Source organism: Indicator indicator, chromosome 21, assembly GCF_027791375.1.
Source record: "Indicator indicator isolate 239-I01 chromosome 21, UM_Iind_1.1, whole genome shotgun sequence".
Lineage (NCBI taxonomy): Eukaryota > Metazoa > Chordata > Aves > Piciformes > Indicatoridae > Indicator > Indicator indicator.
Genome location: NC_072030.1, coordinates 5,079,280 through 5,098,029, shown reverse-complemented (window position 1 = coordinate 5,098,029; position 18,750 = coordinate 5,079,280). Strand labels below are relative to the sequence as shown.

General features: G+C 38.9%; 1 protein-coding gene across 1 annotated transcript in view; it reads right to left on the bottom strand.

Moving 5' to 3' along the window:
* ANO3 (anoctamin 3) overlaps positions 1-18,750 on the bottom strand; it is a 168,893-nt gene that overhangs the window by 53,862 nt on the left and 96,281 nt on the right. The window contains exons 2-4 of the mRNA XM_054390489.1: positions 17,537-17,749; positions 16,514-16,585; positions 9,944-10,080 (exon numbers count right to left, since the gene is read on the bottom strand). Coding sequence (XP_054246464.1) covers positions 9,944-10,080; positions 16,514-16,585; positions 17,537-17,749 — 422 coding nt within the window. The remainder of the gene's footprint in view (positions 1-9,943; positions 10,081-16,513; positions 16,586-17,536; positions 17,750-18,750) is intronic.

Sequence of the window (18,750 nt, the reverse complement as noted above, 5' to 3'; positions counted from 1 at the left end):
TGAAGGTGAGGTAGTCGAGTAAGGGTGTGCAAGTTCAAGTTTGAATATGCAAGTTTTCAAATACCCAAACATTTCTTCAGGCTCAAGACACAAGCAATGAATCTGCTCTTCAGCAGTGAATAATTCCAGCACAAGTACTTCACAGAAGCAGACTAGAGCTGTTTTTGTGGTCCATGAAGCAGGCAAAGTGAGATATAAAAAACCTGGCCAAAATTACCCCAAAAGACAGACCTGGAACTTCTCTTACAGAATACCTGCTCATACAATTTCTGTACAAGCACTCTGCAAATGATATCTATCTTTTTGTAATACACTTCTGCCTTTCTTTGGGTTATTATTTCAGTTACATACCACCTGATTTTCCCCAGTCTTGGAAAAACATGTTTTCTTTCTCAGATTAACACCAGCATGTAAATATGCCCTCAGATGCCTCTGCACCAAACAGAATTCTTTGGGGGTAATATTCAATAAATAACGAGTTACGCTGACACTGGAGAGAAACTTTCCATCTGCTCATCTCAGGCCACTTACTTTCAGAGTGCTATCACTACACGTTCTGATGTGCAACAGTGAAGCCACTTACCAAAATTGTGCAGTGAACCTGACCTAAACTCTATTGATTTCGGGACTGATTCATTTCAATGCTACTGGCACTGCAGTTTCACTTCAATGCAATTCTCAAGCAATGCAGTCCATCTGCATTAGGAGGAACATCTGTGCCAGTAAAAGAAGCTATCTGGTGATGTCAGTGGGTTTTTTTTTTCAGTTGATCTGAAGGAGCTCCACAATGTGCATGGAGAACAGGGAGCAGTAATTTCAAATAAACCTATCAGTCAAGGTATATTGGCCATTAGCTATACCTAGGACAGTGAATCACTCAGTGCAATGAGCATTCAGGCGAAGCACACTTTATTATTTATCTGCTGGTTTGGACTAAGAAACACCTGATTCGTTTTTTCACCTTTTTCTTGACACAGTGGAGACAAAAAGCATCAGAAGAAATATTTTGTGCAAAGCCCTTGCTCTCATCTATTCTTTTTAAGATTCCCCATTTCACCTGAAAAAATGTGTATAAAAAGGACTGAGCAGTGTTTGTTTTTCTCTCTAGTCCCCTTCATCCTCTACATTTTTAGGCTGATTCATAGCCTGTGATTAATACAAAAAATAACATGACATACTGCTTCCAAGTTTGAAACAGCACAAAATTCAAAATATTGACATTATCACTCAACTGAAGTTTACAGTTTGTACAAGACAAAACAAGCTTTCAAGTTAATCTGGAAAAAGAAGCTTTTGCCCAAGGAAAAAAAAAAAAGAAGAAGTATAATGCAAATATTTAGCAAAGCTATAAAACAAAGAGTTCACATTTCTATTACAATGTGGTACAAGAAGAACTTAGGATTTAGCCAACATGGAGAGGTTTTTCAATAAACTATTTTTCAGATTGTAATTAATAAGCAGTGTTCTCCTTCCAAAGTGGGAACAGCTGTTTTACAGGCTTTCTCTCCCCAATTAATTTAAATAACACAGTTCACAGAAATTATATCTATTTCAGCTCCACTGATTTCAAGTCTACTAATCTGCTCTGCAGACCAAACTTTTAGCAGATTTTCAGCCCACCAGAAATAAATATTCTGGAAGAGGTGAAACCATTTCCAATAAGCAAATTTTAGATTCATGTAAGAGTAACTGTTTAAATGTCATCTCTTCTTGGCAGTTTGCTGCTGACAGACTTTGTGAGTAGCTTTAGAAGATATCTGAAAAATAGTTTCATCTACTACTCCCAGAAATTACAAGGTCAAGAGAAGCATAACATGAGTGCTGGCCTGGCAGCACGCACGGAGCGCACTGCACTCCACCTGAAGACAGTTATTCTGACCCAAGGTACTCAAACAGGCAGAAACAGCTTCTACATTGGTAGTTCAGGCAGCAAAGAGTCTGTGTTTCAATTTCTGACTTCAGCAACTGCTGTTTACTTAATAAAGAGAATATCAGAAAGTTTCACGTTTTATATAGATAACATCAGTTCTCACAACAGGAGCATTCACTTACGTAAGCGCCAACTGAGACAGCACACCAGAATTAAGCCCCCACAGCACGATATGTTTATTTTGTCTCTACAGCAGACAGGATGAAGTTCAACTTTCCTCCATGTGGGTGGTGTAGTTTGGATTTAGATTTGTAAAATTACATAAATGAAAGCACATATACCAGTAGACTAGTATCTGGGATCCAAAAAAATGGATGCATACAGCACCTTCTCATACAATTTGCATCCCAAATTTGCTCTATTTCTCTCCCCAAACTCTTTTTGGTGTTGATGTTTGAAACAAAATTAACTTCCTCCCTAAGACAGATTATGGATTCTGACAGCTAAACATGCTAGAAATATATAATTTTAATTAATTATTACCAAAAATGAAGCAACATATTAATGAGAGCCTTACTCAAATGTCTTGTTGTTTTTGTTGTTTTTTTTTTTTTTTTTTCCCCCTCGGGAAACTGTAAGAAGAGAAGGAAAGGGAAGAATCCCACTAGCAGAAAAAGTGATGCTACTACTGGAAATGGAACCACTGAATTCAAGCACTCAGTCCAAGAATCACCACTTCCTAATAGTACCACCTCACCAGTAGTTAGAGACAAAGACATAGGGAAAAGTAGTAGAAACAGAAAACATTGGGGGAAGAATGAAAGACAAGTAACAGACTTTGCTTTGTCATGGAAACAATGACTTGTTCACTAACCTACTGCTGACAATAACTGACGTGTAAACAAGTTTATAGGACTGTATGGAATGTCCTACCTATACCTACATATCCATCATCTACATCTATATCATCTATACTTAAAATCAGCCTGTACCCTTGCAAGGAAAACCATCTTGGAATGGAGGAATAAGAGCGGGAGAATGAAGCTTGCAATGCAAAACACAGTAGCTATCAGAGATGGGGAAGAAAAAGCAATTTTCTGTATCTCTTTAGGTCTTGTTTTTTAATGAGATGTTTTAGAAATAATCACGGATGAGTTCAGGGCTATTAAAACATGTATAAGACAGAAGTAGCCATGGAAACAATTTGAGGAACTAGGGCAGGAATTTTGACAGAGGTTAAGTCTCATGTGTGAAATTCTTGGGCGTGCTAACCACCTAAAACTGCAAAATCTGTATGAACAGCTTTCCTGTTCCAACTGAGTAGAATGGTTATTTCTCATGAAAGAAAGCTTTCTTCCAATATAATTTATTATTCTTCTTAGAACTTACTAAGATGCTTTTAATTAGAGCAATTGCAGACTGATTCATGAAAACCACCTCATTTGTTTTGATTACTAATTCTCCCTAATACTGTTGCCATGAACTCAACTAAAATCTTCAGCAATATTCGCACTGAAGGATGCCATCATTTCATCACTAACATTTCAGTGGTTAGTGTCCACATTCAGAGCTCATGACTCAATGCCTACCTTCCAGTATTTTCTGAAAATAAATACATTTCTGATGCTAACTACAATGGGCTTATTGCTATAAACAAAAGTGAGATTCACAACTAATGCTTGCTTTGTTTCGGGATGTTGAAAACAATCAAATCTAGGACCCCCCAAAAATTACAGACTGCTTAAGTTACATGGAACTAGCTGTGAAAAAGTTGGTAAAATATTTTAAAATGGTACTCAACTCATTTTTTACTTTTTAAAAATCTAATTAAGACTACTCTAAGGTGTGCTTTATGAGAAATTTGCTTGCCTCACAACTAAGTTAACAGTCATCTCTTTGTATTTAAAGGGATTTAGAACAAATAAGCCAGCAATAGATATACTACATTCATCCTTTTGATTACTTAATTGCAAAAATGCAGACTGATTACATGTTCTTTTTTTTTGTTGTTGTTGTTTTTTATTTTTCTTTTGCAAATAACCATAAAATAACCTAGGAAAGAAAACTAGGGACATATTTGCATATGCAAAGATATCCAAACTATCTTGTCCATCAAAGACAACACAGCCTGGTTAATGCAACAGGCTGCTGTAATTACCCATGCTAATGTATGTCTCTACATACTACACTGTACTGTGCAGAAACCTGGATGTGCTCTGAAGAGTGAGGAAGACTTCCAGAAATACCTGACCTTCCCAATAAAACTGCAGTTCAACTTTTTTTTTTTTTTTTTAGGAGAAAAGTAAAGAATTCTTAATTATGTTAGCATCCTCACAGAGGATTTTTTCCTCCCATTTTCATTTTATTCAGAGTAAGCAGGAAAATACTGTATTTTGTAAGAAGATGCTTAGCACATTCACAGAATCACAGAATATTAGGGGTTGGAAGGGCCCTCAGAAGATCATCTAGTTCAACCCTCCTGCCAGAGCAGGATCACCTAGAATAGGTCACACAAGAACATATCCATGTGGGTTTTGAAAGCCTTCAGTGAAGGAGACTCCACAATCTCTGTTGGTAGCCTGTCCCAGGGCTCTGTCACCCTCACAGGGAAAAAGCTTTTTCCTTATGTTCAAGCAAAACCCCTCTGCTCCAGCTTGCAGCCATTGCCCCTTGTCCAGTCACTGGACATCACTAAACTGGGACCACCACGACCCAGGCTCTACCTCAACCTGCTCAAGTTGCCAGTCAGGAGCCTGGGATCTGCTGGGCACTCCATGGCTGCTGGATGATGTAGTGTCTGGTTTGGCATGACCTTGGGTTTGTTGGGATCTCCTGACACCATCATTTTAGAATTACAATAGCCAGTATCACTGATCCCTTGAACTTCAGGAGACACCTTCAACCTTTCCTATGACTAACTGCCATCTCCCAGGGGAACAAAGCATCACAGTGGGCTTGGTGAGCAGGTGAAGGTTGGACTTTGGAGGCCACCACCACCTTCATCATCAACACCACCACCACTGTCACAAAGGCCACTCTGTCAGGCCAAAACCAGCAGGAGGCTTGAAATAAGAAGGCAAGCCCCCTTTGAAAGCATGAAACCTGCTGTGTAAACACAACCACCCCATCAAAATCAGCACCATCGCCACCATGTCCATTGTCTTCACCGCCCCAGGGTGGGTCACCCCCAGGCTCCCCGCTTCAGAGGGGCATTTATAACCCCCACTTGTGGCCCCTTCCTGCCCTGCCTACCACTGGCCAGTGGAGCTACCACCAGCATATTGCATATAGTATGAAAATATTCCATCTGCCATATATTTTGTGTGAGGTGTCCCTGCCCATGGCAGGGGGGTTGGAATTAGATGATCCTTGTGGTCCCTTCCAACCCTGACTGATTCTATGATTCTACATTTTGCTTCAGGAGAGGAATAGGCTTAGGTGATCTACAAAATTTTGAAAGGAAGACTGTTCAATATTACAATAAGAGGAAGTAGCAATGGAGGATGTTTGGAAACAGGAGGAAGCTTCCAAGCTTCCCATTTATTGATACTTAATCAGATCTGTTTGCTCTTCAAGTCTAATAGGAAGGCCTAAATAAGAAGCATACTGACAGCATTACTGAAAACATTTCTTCACAGGTTTATCTTTTAAAATCTCCACCATTATGATAAAACTGCTTACTATGTGCCCTGCATTTCCTGAACTATTTTGTGAGCTTTTCTTTTTTCCTTTGTCCTTTTTCTTTTCAAACAAAACCTCACAGCAGATGAGAGCCTTGCACTGTTACCATTCCTTTTAAACTTTATTTACTTTTGGGTTATTAGACTGCATTTGTGGATGACTCCTTATCTGTCAGACTCTCTCTGCCATTCTCCTTTCCAGTATACAGTTGTCAGCTGATAACATCTTGTTCCTATTTGTACACTAAAACATTTTTGTTGCCAAACATTCTCTTTCATCATGAGTGCCTGACTTCCACTGAACACAAGAGCAGGATGATGAGTGAAATAATGTATGTGAAGCTAGTGATAAATTGACAGGATTAGAACATATAGCACAAATCTGGGTGACTCTGAAAGTCGTGGAATCGAACAGGAAAAAATAAAATCAGAAAATAATTCCTGCAAAAGGGTGGAAAGCAAAATATAAATAATAAAAAATATTTTTGTTCTGCAGATATTAAAAAACAGTCACCATGAAATTCTGTAAAAGAAATATTTGCTTTGCAGGAGAGAGAAAGAGACATGTTTGAAATCACAAAGAATCCAATAAAATGCCTAAACAACGTATTTCAGGTTTTCAAGGGTAGATTTATTGCCTAATAATCACTGCAATAATCTATACTGAACATACTGAGTTTTGCTCAGCTTGTAATGAATTTTCAGTAGTATGTCCAGCTGATCAGGCACAGCTCTCCATATGTTTTAGACTACTGATTATTTAAGATCTTACTTAAAATTCCTTACAAGTTATGTAACATTTCAAGTCTGTTTAGCTTGCTCTCCTTCCTTAGTGAAACTAGGATATTTCAAATATTAACTTTCCAGTCAGAGACCTTTCTCATTTCCTGCATTTCCCTAGCAATAGCAGATACTACTCATTCCATATGTTGCTCAGCAGCCCCTTGTTGGCATCATTCCTCTGCCAAAGGAGAGCCTTTGGCAGAATCACATACAAGAACTCATACTTTCTACACAATCTCAGCAGCAGTTGGTGATGATGAAAAGGCAGCAGCAACGGATAATGAGAACAGCTTTTAATGGGTCTGAATGCCTCACATATTTTCAATATGAAACCTGTGGATTCTGAAATGACACTTGCCTACAACAAAGGAGATCATGAGTTATAAATCATAATCAAGGAAAGGAAAGAAGTAGATGACTAGCGAGATGAATGGTGACATCCAGAGGCTATATCCAAGTTATTGGATGTTTCTGAAGCTTTAAAACTGCAGCAACACAAATCATATTTATGGAAAGTATACCATTCAGGGGATCTGAAACACTAAACAATTCAGCTTTCATCATGTCAGCAAGACAAGTTTGTTATTGCTAAAGTATTCAGGTAACTCATCACTAAGACACATAATAGTACCAAGCATTAATTGCAAAGAACTTATTTAGCAATTTTTCCTTGAGTCTCTCAGGTGCAAAACAATTCTTCCAAAAGAGGTCTAAAAGAGAATCGTTACCACACAGAGAGGAAGGCTAAGCTTTTCTCCTGTACTTTGACAGTGTGGTGTTTCTCATTTTCATTCTCTGGTCAGACTGAGGAGACTTTTTTTTATCATGATGCATGGGTTTCTTTTCCAAATATATGAGAGTACTTACCAGCTGTAATGCTGCAGAGCAGTCGTCTGTGCTTTCAACAGTCTCAAAGAGAATTAAAAGCCTCCTTATGCTAGTTTTACATCCATTTTGGGAAGAAGTTTCCCTTAGATATCTCCCACTAATTGCCACAAAGACTTGAACAATAATCCAAAGGCAAAATAGTAACCTTCTTTTCTAATCCAAGACTAATCTAAATCTCCTCTGCCTTTTTCCTGTGGAGGCAGGCAAACAGTAAACAGGAGGAGAATCCTGCTTGGTTGCCTCATTTGCAAAAACATTATAAAAGCAGAAGGAAGTTTCCAAAGTAATTGCTGTGATAAAAGGAGTTGTTGGGGCTAAAAGCCAGATATGTGACTTCAGAAGACTGCTTTTAAACTCCAAAGCACTTTGTTCAGTAGGTCAGGACACATGGAGACATTAAAAAGACATTTTTGTTTAAACTTAATACAAATACAAACTTGGAAAGTTAGTTAGCTTATTGGCTGCCTATAAACATTATATCAGCAGGGCTTGGAGAAAACACAGCTAGTGATCATTTTATATGAAAATAAAAACAAATATTTTGCTTTAGCACAATGAAATGCCTGTTATTTGATAGACATTATTTGTTAGTAGATTTTTTTTTTTTAGGCCCCATTTAACATGAAAGGTTCTGTCTACCTAATCAACAAAATCAAACGAGAATATCCATTATGAATTGTCTTAGTTCAGTTGGTCTTGTAGAAAAAGAAAAAAAGGTTCTCATTGCAATTATTTAGATTAAAATATAAAGCTCCCCATCATTATTGAGGTTTCTTTTCACTGAGTCACAGAACATTAGGGGTTGTAAGGGACCTTGAAAGAACATCCAGTCCAACCCCCTTCCAGAGAAGGATCACCTAGAGTAGGTCTCACAAGAATGCATCCTGGTGGGTTTTGAAAGTCTCCAGTGAAGGAGACTCCACAATCTCTCTGGGCAGCCTGTCACCCTCACAGTGAAAAAGTTTTCTTTGTGTTCAAGCAAAACCTTCTCTGCTCCAGCTTTCACCTGTTGTCCCTTGTCCTATCACTGGACCTCACTGAGCAGAGCCTGGCTCCACTCTCCCAACACTGCCCTTCACATCTTTATAAACATGAATGAGGTCACCCCTCAGTCTCCTCTTCTCCAAGCTGAAGAGCCCCAGCTCCCTCAGCCTTTCCTCAGAAAGGAGATGTTGCACTCCCTTCACCATCTTTGTGGCTCTGTGCTGGACTCTTTCAAGCAGATCCCTGAGGTCCTTCTTGAACTGAGGGGCCCAAAACTTAGACATAGTATTCCAGATGTGGCCTCAGGGGGGCAAAGTACAGGGGGAAGAGAACCTCTCTTGACCTACTTACTACAGCCCTTCTAATCCATCCCAGGATGCCATTGGCCTTCTTGGCCTCAAGGGTACATTGCTGGCTCATGGTCATCCTTCTGTCTACTACGACCCCCAGATTCCTTTCCCCTACACTGCTCTCCATGTCACAGATTTCCAATCTGTAAATATGATAACTTCTAGATAGGTTTAAAGGTAATTACCTATTGCTATCAAAGATTTTTCTAAAAGCATCCCATGAAATGAAGTCCCAGAGATCACATCAACCTGCTCCCTGTGGTCTAGAGTTCCGCAGTGATGCTGATCAGCCAGACTAAGCGAATGAGTTTTACAACAGTTACACGACTCCTGTGAAACATGCATTCAGTGCTGACATCACAAAGTGCCGCAGGCATCATCCATCACAGAACTGTGTAGCAGCCTCACCAAAGGCTATTCTGTACAGAACCTTGAAGCAATGTAAGCATTTCTAGATTTGCAGCATGGGATTATCCATGCCTCTTTTAATATCATAAATCAGAAAATTACTGGTAAAAAAAAAAAAAAACAAAAAAAAACAAAACCAAACCAAAACAAAAGAACACCAAAAGTGCTGCAGAATCCACTACTTCCAGTGCTTGAAGAAGAAAACTATTCTTGAGGTTAGGTTGTTTGCCACACTTTCACAAGCAATTACACTTAATAGAAAAGAGAATTAAGGGTCCTATAGTTCAGAGTAAGAACAAAACAACAATCCCAAACAACATGTTTTGAACTGAAAATCTGTCATAACTTTTCGGCATTTTAGTGGACGAACTGCTGTAGAAAATGCATTGTGATGAATATTGTCATTAGGTAATTACTAAGCAAGACAACATGCCAGTTTTAGCTGGTGAGATGGCTTTTCCAGTGCTTTAGTCGAGCTTCCTGAAAATACTCCTACACTCCTCTATACAGAAGTTAATTTTATCTTTCATTCAATGTCTCTAACTATCATTTGGATTTTGCTTGGGAGAATTCTACACTTTATATCACTCCTGACTGATTTTTTGTTGCATGAACTTTATTCTTCTAAACTCTTTCAGAATTTTTGAGACCTCTCAGTTGACATAAATTTCACTCCAGGCTGGCAATTCTATGTTCTAAATTTTGTGCAATATCAATTCTCTGAAATAAGGTTACTGCCTCTTACATAAGTCAATATAAACCCTTGATTCTAAATGATTCTAAAGAATTCTGGTTGCTTTTGGTACAGAGAATTCCATTCACTGATCAATAGGTCAAATGACAATATGGGAGCCACCTAAAGGTCTTAACCATGAGATGCCTGTTTAAGAGGCAACCTGTCTGATCCCTGAAAAATCACAAAAACTATTTAAACAGATTCTGGCAACTGATACAATTTAATAAAGCTTTGTGTCCTTTACCTTTAGAGATGACTTAGTCCGAGGTTCTGTTTTCTGCCTGGTAAGTTTGTTTTGTATGAGCAGAGACTGATCTGTACGAGCATCGTAATTTCCATGTTCTGAATCATCTGTGTATGTGTCTTTGTCCTTTCCTGGGGCTGAAGCAAAAGCAGAAAAAAAACAGAGGGCTCATTTTAGCTACCAGTGGAGAGAAACTAATAGCATTGTTACAGCCACAGATAAATATTCAAGTATCCACTTGAACGTTGGCAGGAACCTCTGAAGATCATCTAGTCCCATCCTCCTGCTAGAGTGGATTCACCTTGATCAGGCTCTACACAAACACATCCAGGTAGGTTTTGAAAGTCTCCAGAGAAGGAGCCTCCACAACCTCTCCAGGCAGCCTGTTTCAGGATTCTATCATCCTTAAAGTAAAGAAGTTTTTCCTTATGTTTAGGTGGAACTTCCTATATTCCAGGTTGTGGCCATTGCCCCTTTTCGTGTCCCTGGGCACCACTGAAGAGTCTAGACCAACCTGAGGACACCCACCCTTTAGTTTATATTCTGTCTTTTCCTGCAAAAGTTTTTTGACATGAAATTGTTAGTTTGAAACTCAAAGTGAGTTCTATTCTTAGGAGAAGTCCTATGGAAATCAAAAAAGCCCACAACATTCTTTTCCTGACAAGGCAATATAACATAAATATTCACATGCTTTTGTGCTTGACTCACAATGGCTGAGACTCAAAATGTGCAAATAGGCAGATTCATGCTGAACCAGATGCTTTAAATTTAAACAAGCAATCAAAGTGGCCAATTCCCCTCACACCTGCTGCTCATCATTAGAGAGAGTACTTCAAAATTTGTGTAATAAGGGATTGCAGTGCTCACTTCAGAACACATTTGAAGAGGGGTGCTTGATAGCGGTAGAAGATAGTTGACACTATGAAGAAAGTGTTCTCCTTTTCATTGTATTTGTTTTGAATTGCTCAACAAAAGCATTTGAAAAACTTTGCTGCATATTCCAAGAACAGATGCAGGTGACAGAGGACCTTCCTCAAAGCTTACTTAAGATCCAGTCACACAGATCCATTTCTTTCTTCCCTCCCCACTGCAGGCAAGTAAGGAGGACTCAGGTCTCCGAGTCACTCTGTCAGAAGGGATAAATTTTCCAGACATGGAATTTCCTTACACATTCTCCATTAAAACATCATGATGAGACTTACCATATACACCCACCAGGACTAAAATGAGGAGTAGAGTAACGTCTTCACAAAATTGGACCAGGTAAGATTTCATGAATGTTGAAAAATGGTTAGTCTTGCATAAAATATTTTAAAGATTAAAAAGATGGAATAATTATTCCCACACAATCATATCTTGGACAAATTGGAAATAGAAACATATTCAGATAAAAAAAATTACCCACAAATCCTGAGCCAAGTTCTCATCTCAGCTTTCACATCAACATGGGAAAAGTCAGGGGGACTGGGAACAGCATTTAGCCCAGTAAGTCTAAACCCTAAATAGAAGCCAAGGAACAAGTCATGGTTGCTGTGGGAACCACAAGCTTGAATTTCCTGAATTTTATATTCATAAAAGCTCATCTGCAACAACAAAGTATCCTTCATTAAGTTGTTCAGTTAAATTCTCCACAGTAAGTTCTACAGGAAAACAAACTAAAAAATAACCACAATTATCTCACATAGCCTAAACGTTTCTGAGATGAAATATTAAAACTGGAACTTTTACTAAAGGCTGCTTTTTCTGTAATTTAGCTGCTTACATAAAGATTACTCAAAATGAGCTCTTGGTAATTTCTTAATGCTGATATTAACCTCAGTAAATCTGTGAAGGGATTTCTTAACGTACAAAATAGCCTCTTTTAATTGACAGAGCACTGAACTCAAGGGAGTTTATTCATTTTAAACAGTGTTTTAACCTAACATACAGGCTATTCTCAGGTCAAAAAAACCCCAAATGCACTAAAAAGACTGTGAAAAAGCTCTCAAGTAGGAGCTATACAAAGTAGGAAACAGGATAATAAAGCAACCTGGCAGATTCGAATAAGGGCCAGATGTGGTGAGCTTTACTAAAGATCAAGAGCTTGCAAGAGAAGCCAGTAACAGGAATCAGAGAATGGTTTGGGTTGGATGGGACCTCCAAAAGTCATCTAATCCAACCCCTGGGCCATGAAAACAATCAGGGGGCTGGAACACCTCAGCTATGAGGACAGGCTGAGGGAGCTGGGGTTGTTCAGGCTAGAGAAGAGAAAGCTCCAGGGAGACTTAAGAGCAGCCTTCTTGTACCTGAATGGGACCTACAAGAGATTGCAGAGGGACTGCTTACAAAGGCCTGTAGTGATAGGATGAGGGGCAATGGTTTGAAAGTAGCAAAGATTTAGATTGGATGTCAGCAACAACTTCTGCACTATGAGGGTGGTGGAACACTGCAACAGGTTGCCCAGGGAGGTAGTTGAGGCCCCATCCCTGGAGATATTCAAAAGCAGGCTGGATAAGGCTCTGAGCAACCTTATCTAGTGGAAGATGTCCTTGCTCACTGTAGGGGGGTTGGACTAGATGACCTTTGGAGGGCTTTTCCAACCCAAAACATTCTATGATTCTATGTGTGGGCTTTAGCAGGCTTGTTTTGTTTCTTAAGCTGAATTTGGTAGATTTCTTTTGATTAGTTTAAAAATATTTCAAGAACAGAGAACGAAATATGTTGGTTTCAGAAAAGGATGCTGAGAGAAGCTGAGAGAAATGAAGCTCTGCCACTAATAACACTGACTGTATTTCTGTATTTTTCTATGACCAGGTGCTTTTTCTGTAATAAGGTATCCAGCACATTTAAGAGAATCTCTTCTGTAATTTTCCCACCCATCAAGCCAAAATTACCCTCGTGTAAACTTATACAACCTAAATGAGATGAGTTTGATTGTTCCTAGTGCCACCAATGCATTCCACAATACAGTAATGTAACTCCTGAAGTCTTTCCTCAAGAAGTGCAGTTTCTAAACTCCCAGGACATTTTTATCTAATGGTTTTCTATAAAGTAACACTATTTTCCTCCACAATCTCTATTATTTGGGTTTGCATTTTAACAGCCATTTGGGATTGCCACAAGCCAAACCAAGACAGCATCCCTCAATGTCATGGCTGGAGCTGTACTGCCCAGGGATGCTTTTAATGTAACATACCCCAAAGGTAACGATATGGACTAACAGTCTTTCAATTTGACTTGCATTATAAGTATCCATCCCTAAATTCAAACACAGAATCTTTATTTGGCTGCAGCTCCACAAAACATCATGAGAAAAGCTTGGCTGCCTCAAGCCTTTTCCCTCTGCCCTGTGGGAAAGCTACTGTTTACTTCAGTTTTACTTCCCATCATGCTTTCCCTGGCCTACAACTCATTTGGTTGTTATTGTCAAAAACAACTGTTAGCTCTCCCTGCTCTCGTAGTTCTTGGAGGGGCTCTAAGGCCAACCATCACAACCAGCCTGCTTGACTTTGGGAGGGGGAGGGTGTAGGCAAGAAGCCATAGGAGGAAAAGAACCCAAATGCAGTTCATATTGCTCTGGAAACTCAGGCTTTTACCTTGGATCCACACTCAAGTATAAAGTGATTTTAAAAAGCATTAATCAAGCAGATGAAATATCTCTTAATCCTAGTAGTCACTTTATTTTGCTGTCTTGTAATTCAGAGGCATGATGACTGACTTCAGTCTTCAATACATCACAAAAACCTACATAGGCTTCCTGCCATTGTTTTGATGTGTTTGATGCACAACAGTAGGATTTGCCTTAAGAGCACTTTGTAGGATAAAAAGTTATAAAAAGTTGGAGAGACTTCCATTCCCAGGAGACTTTTACCTAAGAATGCAGAAGCATTTAGTTTAGAAATTGATTTCTAGATACACTCTTTGCATCTTGGGTTTTCCTAAGTGCTTCTCCTTATATCTTTTCTGAAGGGCCCAGAATGCAGTTTAATTTTATGATAGTTAAAGGATAAAAACCACTTGTCCCAGTTTCTCTTTAACATGCAGTTCAACAAGCTATTTTAGGTAACAGTAGTGTAGCATAGCAAATGTCTCTCAATCCAAACGTGGCATAGTTATGGAAAGGAAAATTAATATAAACATCATTCCTAAATATTTTTTTGATTCACAAACTTTGATATGTTGACTCTTGACTCAATCCTTTGAGCTTCTACATATTTAGGGATAACCCTTGCAAAGCTTTAGCAAGAATGAGATTATTGGTCAAGAAATTAATCCCCTTTTGCCCTAATTTTAGTCCTAGAAACAACAAATGACCTGGAGGAGAATATCATTATACACCTGGGTAAGTTGCACTACAATATATTTAGGTCCTCTTATTCTATTCTGCTGTATCCCTGGGTATTGTATATGTAACACAGAAGCATTTCCAGCTACCTATATATGTGTATTCATACATTATTCATCTTTCAAAAAGGTGTCACACAGGTATTATTGCTCTTCAGAGGAGTTAAGATGGTGTACAGAACTGGTGCAGGTAGATTAAATGCCTGAAGTACTTCAACATTTCCAACCTCTAATCCTTACTACGTTTCAATGAGCACTAGCTTCTTCACCCATGCTGCCAGCTCTCCAGGTTTGAACCAGCTGGACAACTCCTTCACACACCAAGTATAGGAAAAACTGTCCTGCTGCAGATTTTCACCTATCTCATAGCACAGTCAAAATAGATGTGACAGCCCTCACCTATGGAGGCATTGCCTAAAGACTATAATGTCCTGAAAAAACTTGCTCTAAAAGTCACAATGGAGACATCACATTGCTGTTGATGCAGAGGCTGAACCTGGTTTTCTTAGGTCATATTCTCTGTGATTTTTCAGCCCCTCCTTTCATGCAAATATTGTATGTACTGCACAGGTTATTCTGTATGTTTTGGTTTATCACACAATCATTTAATCAACATTCACTTACAATAACTTCTGTAACTGGGCACTGAGAAAGGATTTTATCACGCAGTTATTAGGATATTGTGTGGATGGTTAGTTTTGGTTCAGGTCTTCCTCAGCTGACTACATTGTAGCATAGCACATAAATAGGGGAGTTTCTTATATATAAGCTTTGTAGGGATTGGTTTCAAGACACATTCAGAAAACAAAGTAACCACTGGAGCAAAATTAAGAACTACATCATTCATTATCAAGTTCCTATCTAGAAAGAATTTCAAACCATGCTAAGGAAGATAAATTACTATGCATAAATCCCTCATCATCAGCTTAATTCAGGGAAAAAACCCAACAGAATTTGCAAAGAATAAATGAATTAGTGTTGTCTTACTCATTATTGCTCTTTTTTTCTGCCAAACAACTTAAAATTACTCATTATATCTAAGTCTTTAATGCCAATTTCAAGTGATTATATTATCCATTACTCGTTTTTTACGTATTATTAGAAATAAAATATTTCAGATTAAGAGTGGAATGCTGATCTTCAACCATTTCTAATGGCAGGATCTGCAGAAAGCTACTTATATGCTTACTTGGGCTTGAATGAGCAAATTGGATTCTTGAGTTCACAAGCAGACTATTAGATGCACAAGTCTTTCTCCTACTCTGATTAGATTTCTAATATGACCTAACTGCTGAAAATCTTCTTGCCTTAGCTATGTACATGATACACAGGACTTGTAAGAGCTTTAGTTGGACTGCAGTAAGCAAACCCTTTTGTAAATCTGGCTCAGAGTGTTTGAAAGCAAGCACAAAAAAAGGAAGCCAAACCTGGCAACTCCAATGACAGTAATTTTAGTAACGGAAAGAGACCTAGCAAATGGTCTTGGCATGGTAATGGCAGGCAGGGGTTTGAGTCCACAGCCCCAGGCAGGACCTGGCAGCGTGACTACAAACAATGTGAGCTGTTTGGACACCCCCAGGGAGGGCAGGAGACCCAGAGCAAAGGGGAGCAGAGCAGGCAAACAGGGTGGGCAAAACAGCTTGCAAGGCAGTTCGTGCAGGAAGTCTCTCTCAGCTTCACAGCATAAAAGCCTCTAGAGCCAAGTGAAATAAAGGAGATCCTGCCCATGGACATCTTTTATCTGATGCCTGTTAATCCCCTTCTCACCAACAGGTAAGTTTGTCTGGGGACACAATTCTGGAGGAGCAGAAAGCCATTTGGCTTTTTTATGCACAGTTCAGTGACGCTGCCTAGTGAAAAATTCACCACATGCACTTAATTCAGCATTTTTGCATGTTTTCAGGAGAGCAGTTTGAAAAGGTTCACTAAGAATGTGATACCCATTAATCAGTCTATTTTGCAAACTCCAAAGTGACAGAGTACCAACTAAAGCATGCAACAGTGCTGTATCCTCTTCACCTATTTGTTGATAAGAAGGCAAATCCTTTTTGATTGTGTTGATTTTTGTCTACAGCAATTCTTACTACTGACTTCTGGGATTTATTTCTAAATACCATTTCCTTTCTTGGAGAGGAACATCCTAACCAATCACACTTCTATAAATACAGAATAGCTTCACAGGTTTCAGTGATTTAAGTAACTGAAGATCATTCATTGATTATTATTTCAGTTCAGGCACAAGCTTACCTATAAATGTATCACTGTATTCTGTATTAGACAGCTTCATCAAGTTGTTTTCCAAAGTCTCCATCACTTTAGCTGCAATAAATGCAATATTCATATCAGCTTTCACACGAATTTTGTGAGTAAAAGAAACATTTTTAAAAGCTGTCAGTGATTCAGATGAAAAATTTTAGGCTGGAATTTTGGAAAGCATTTTCCATTGATGGTAAAAGACCAAGATCACTTTAACGAAGACTTGCACTCTATTCCTGAGAAGCTTAACTCAGTGAAATAACTTACTGGAGTAATAATTAGTGCCTATCAACATTAAGAAAGGACTCATCAAAATTTAGAAGCCAGACAAGTTAATTTATTCTACAAAGGTGCATACACAGATGGCAATAATGTATTGCAACAGCATGCAACCCCCCTCCAACTAGTGTCCCTGTTAAGGCATGTCTATTCATTCAAATAGAAATCCTAAAATAAAAATAGTTCCTTTTTCCAACACAAGCTAAAATTCTAAGAATTTACTCCCTTTACTCTCATTCTCTCCACACTACTCTACCCCAGTTCTGCTATTCATGAATGAATGCTCCTACATGCTCATACTTAAAGACATTTCTTGCCAAAAGTCTAATATATTTTTTTTTTCTCTCTCTGACTGCTAGAACAGGCTACAGAAATCTTCATGCTCTTCCCCAGCATACAGGAGCACTTTCTGGTCTTTTTTCCAGTGAGAAGAAATAATCCTGTCATTCAGAAAAAATAAAATAAAAAATACTTTAAGCCTCACTTCAAATATTATAGCAATTCACTCAAGAGCCCAGTAACATGGCTCTTCTAAGCTGCTTTATGCAAAAAACGGCTCTCCAACAAACTGTAGCTATCTAAACAAACCAAAGCTGATCAGATGCTTCTCTAATTTAACAAGAGATGCTAAAACAGTATCTCTAAACACACCACAGGACTTCAAGATGATGTTCCCATCAATCCCTTTCATTCCCATCATTGGAATTATCCTCTGAAAAACAAAAAAGTTCCTACCTCGTTCTGACACTACATCCACTGTAGCTGTAGATGTCCCTGCACTTAGAGGCTGAGGCTGGGACTGTGGCTGCACACGATTTGGCTGCAGAAATGATGAATGTTTGCTCAGACTCTGAGGATGTGTTTGGCTCTGGGCTAGGCATGGCATAGATCTTCTGGAGGGTTTTAATGGATGCTCTTTCACTGTCTCACTCTTGCTCGTGTTCATACCTGAAAAAGCCAAGAGAAGAACATAAGTTCTGCCATATTAGGCAGTGACAAAGCAAATAAAAAAAGAAATAAAAAAAAAAAAAAAGGCAAAAGCCCACAAAATATCTACAGTTCCAATACCAAGGTGAGTGAAATACATGAGATTTGCTATGAAGAGTGCTGAAGCCCCCTGCCTGTACAGGCTCAGCAGATCTTCTGTGATTGTTGCACATGGTGTCAAAGATCCTCAGAAGATTACTGTAGAGAGTCTGTTTTACCACACTATTTCTCTGCTTGACAGCACAATTTACTCTGCAGAATGTTCTTATAAATCTTAGCCTCTTAGTGATATATATTACCTCTCTTTGACTGAGCTAGAATAAAATCAGTAATCTAAACATTTCTGCTGCTTGGAGTGCCACAAACTTCCAAGCAATTTTCCCCATCAAAACCTGTGCCATTTGTAGAAAGATGTCACACTCAGCAAAGTCTCTCTCTCTCAGCTAAAGCTCAACACATGAGTCCACAAAGAAGGTCCTTTGATTAAGAGGATACTCCCCATATTTAACTATAGTAGCTAAGGTTTAAAAAGGCTTTTCATTAAAAAACTTCCCTGAGCTCACAGAACATGTTTTGCTTCAAATGAAGTCTTGAATTAAGTCTTGCTCTACCAAGAAATGTAGAACTTCATTAGTCTGCTGAGGACAGTTCGTCCAGATCTGCATCACAGCATAACTCTTCTTGGTCAGGCAGACTAAGTATTAATTTAGTAGGAGGAAAAGGTAGACAGAGGTAAGCTTCTGCTGCCTCAGAAGGTGCCATAGCTCCTTAAAGAGATATGGACAGAAAGGACTCTGCTGCTTAATGATTCTGCAGTGGATGCTCTGTGTCATAGGAGCATGCAGTGGCACCAGGGTACAGCACCGAGGGTGCTGAGTCCAAAGGAGAGCAATGCTACGTGACATCTCTGCTGTGCCTAAATGGATGTGTTTATTGGAGCAAAGTCTACATTAGACATAGGA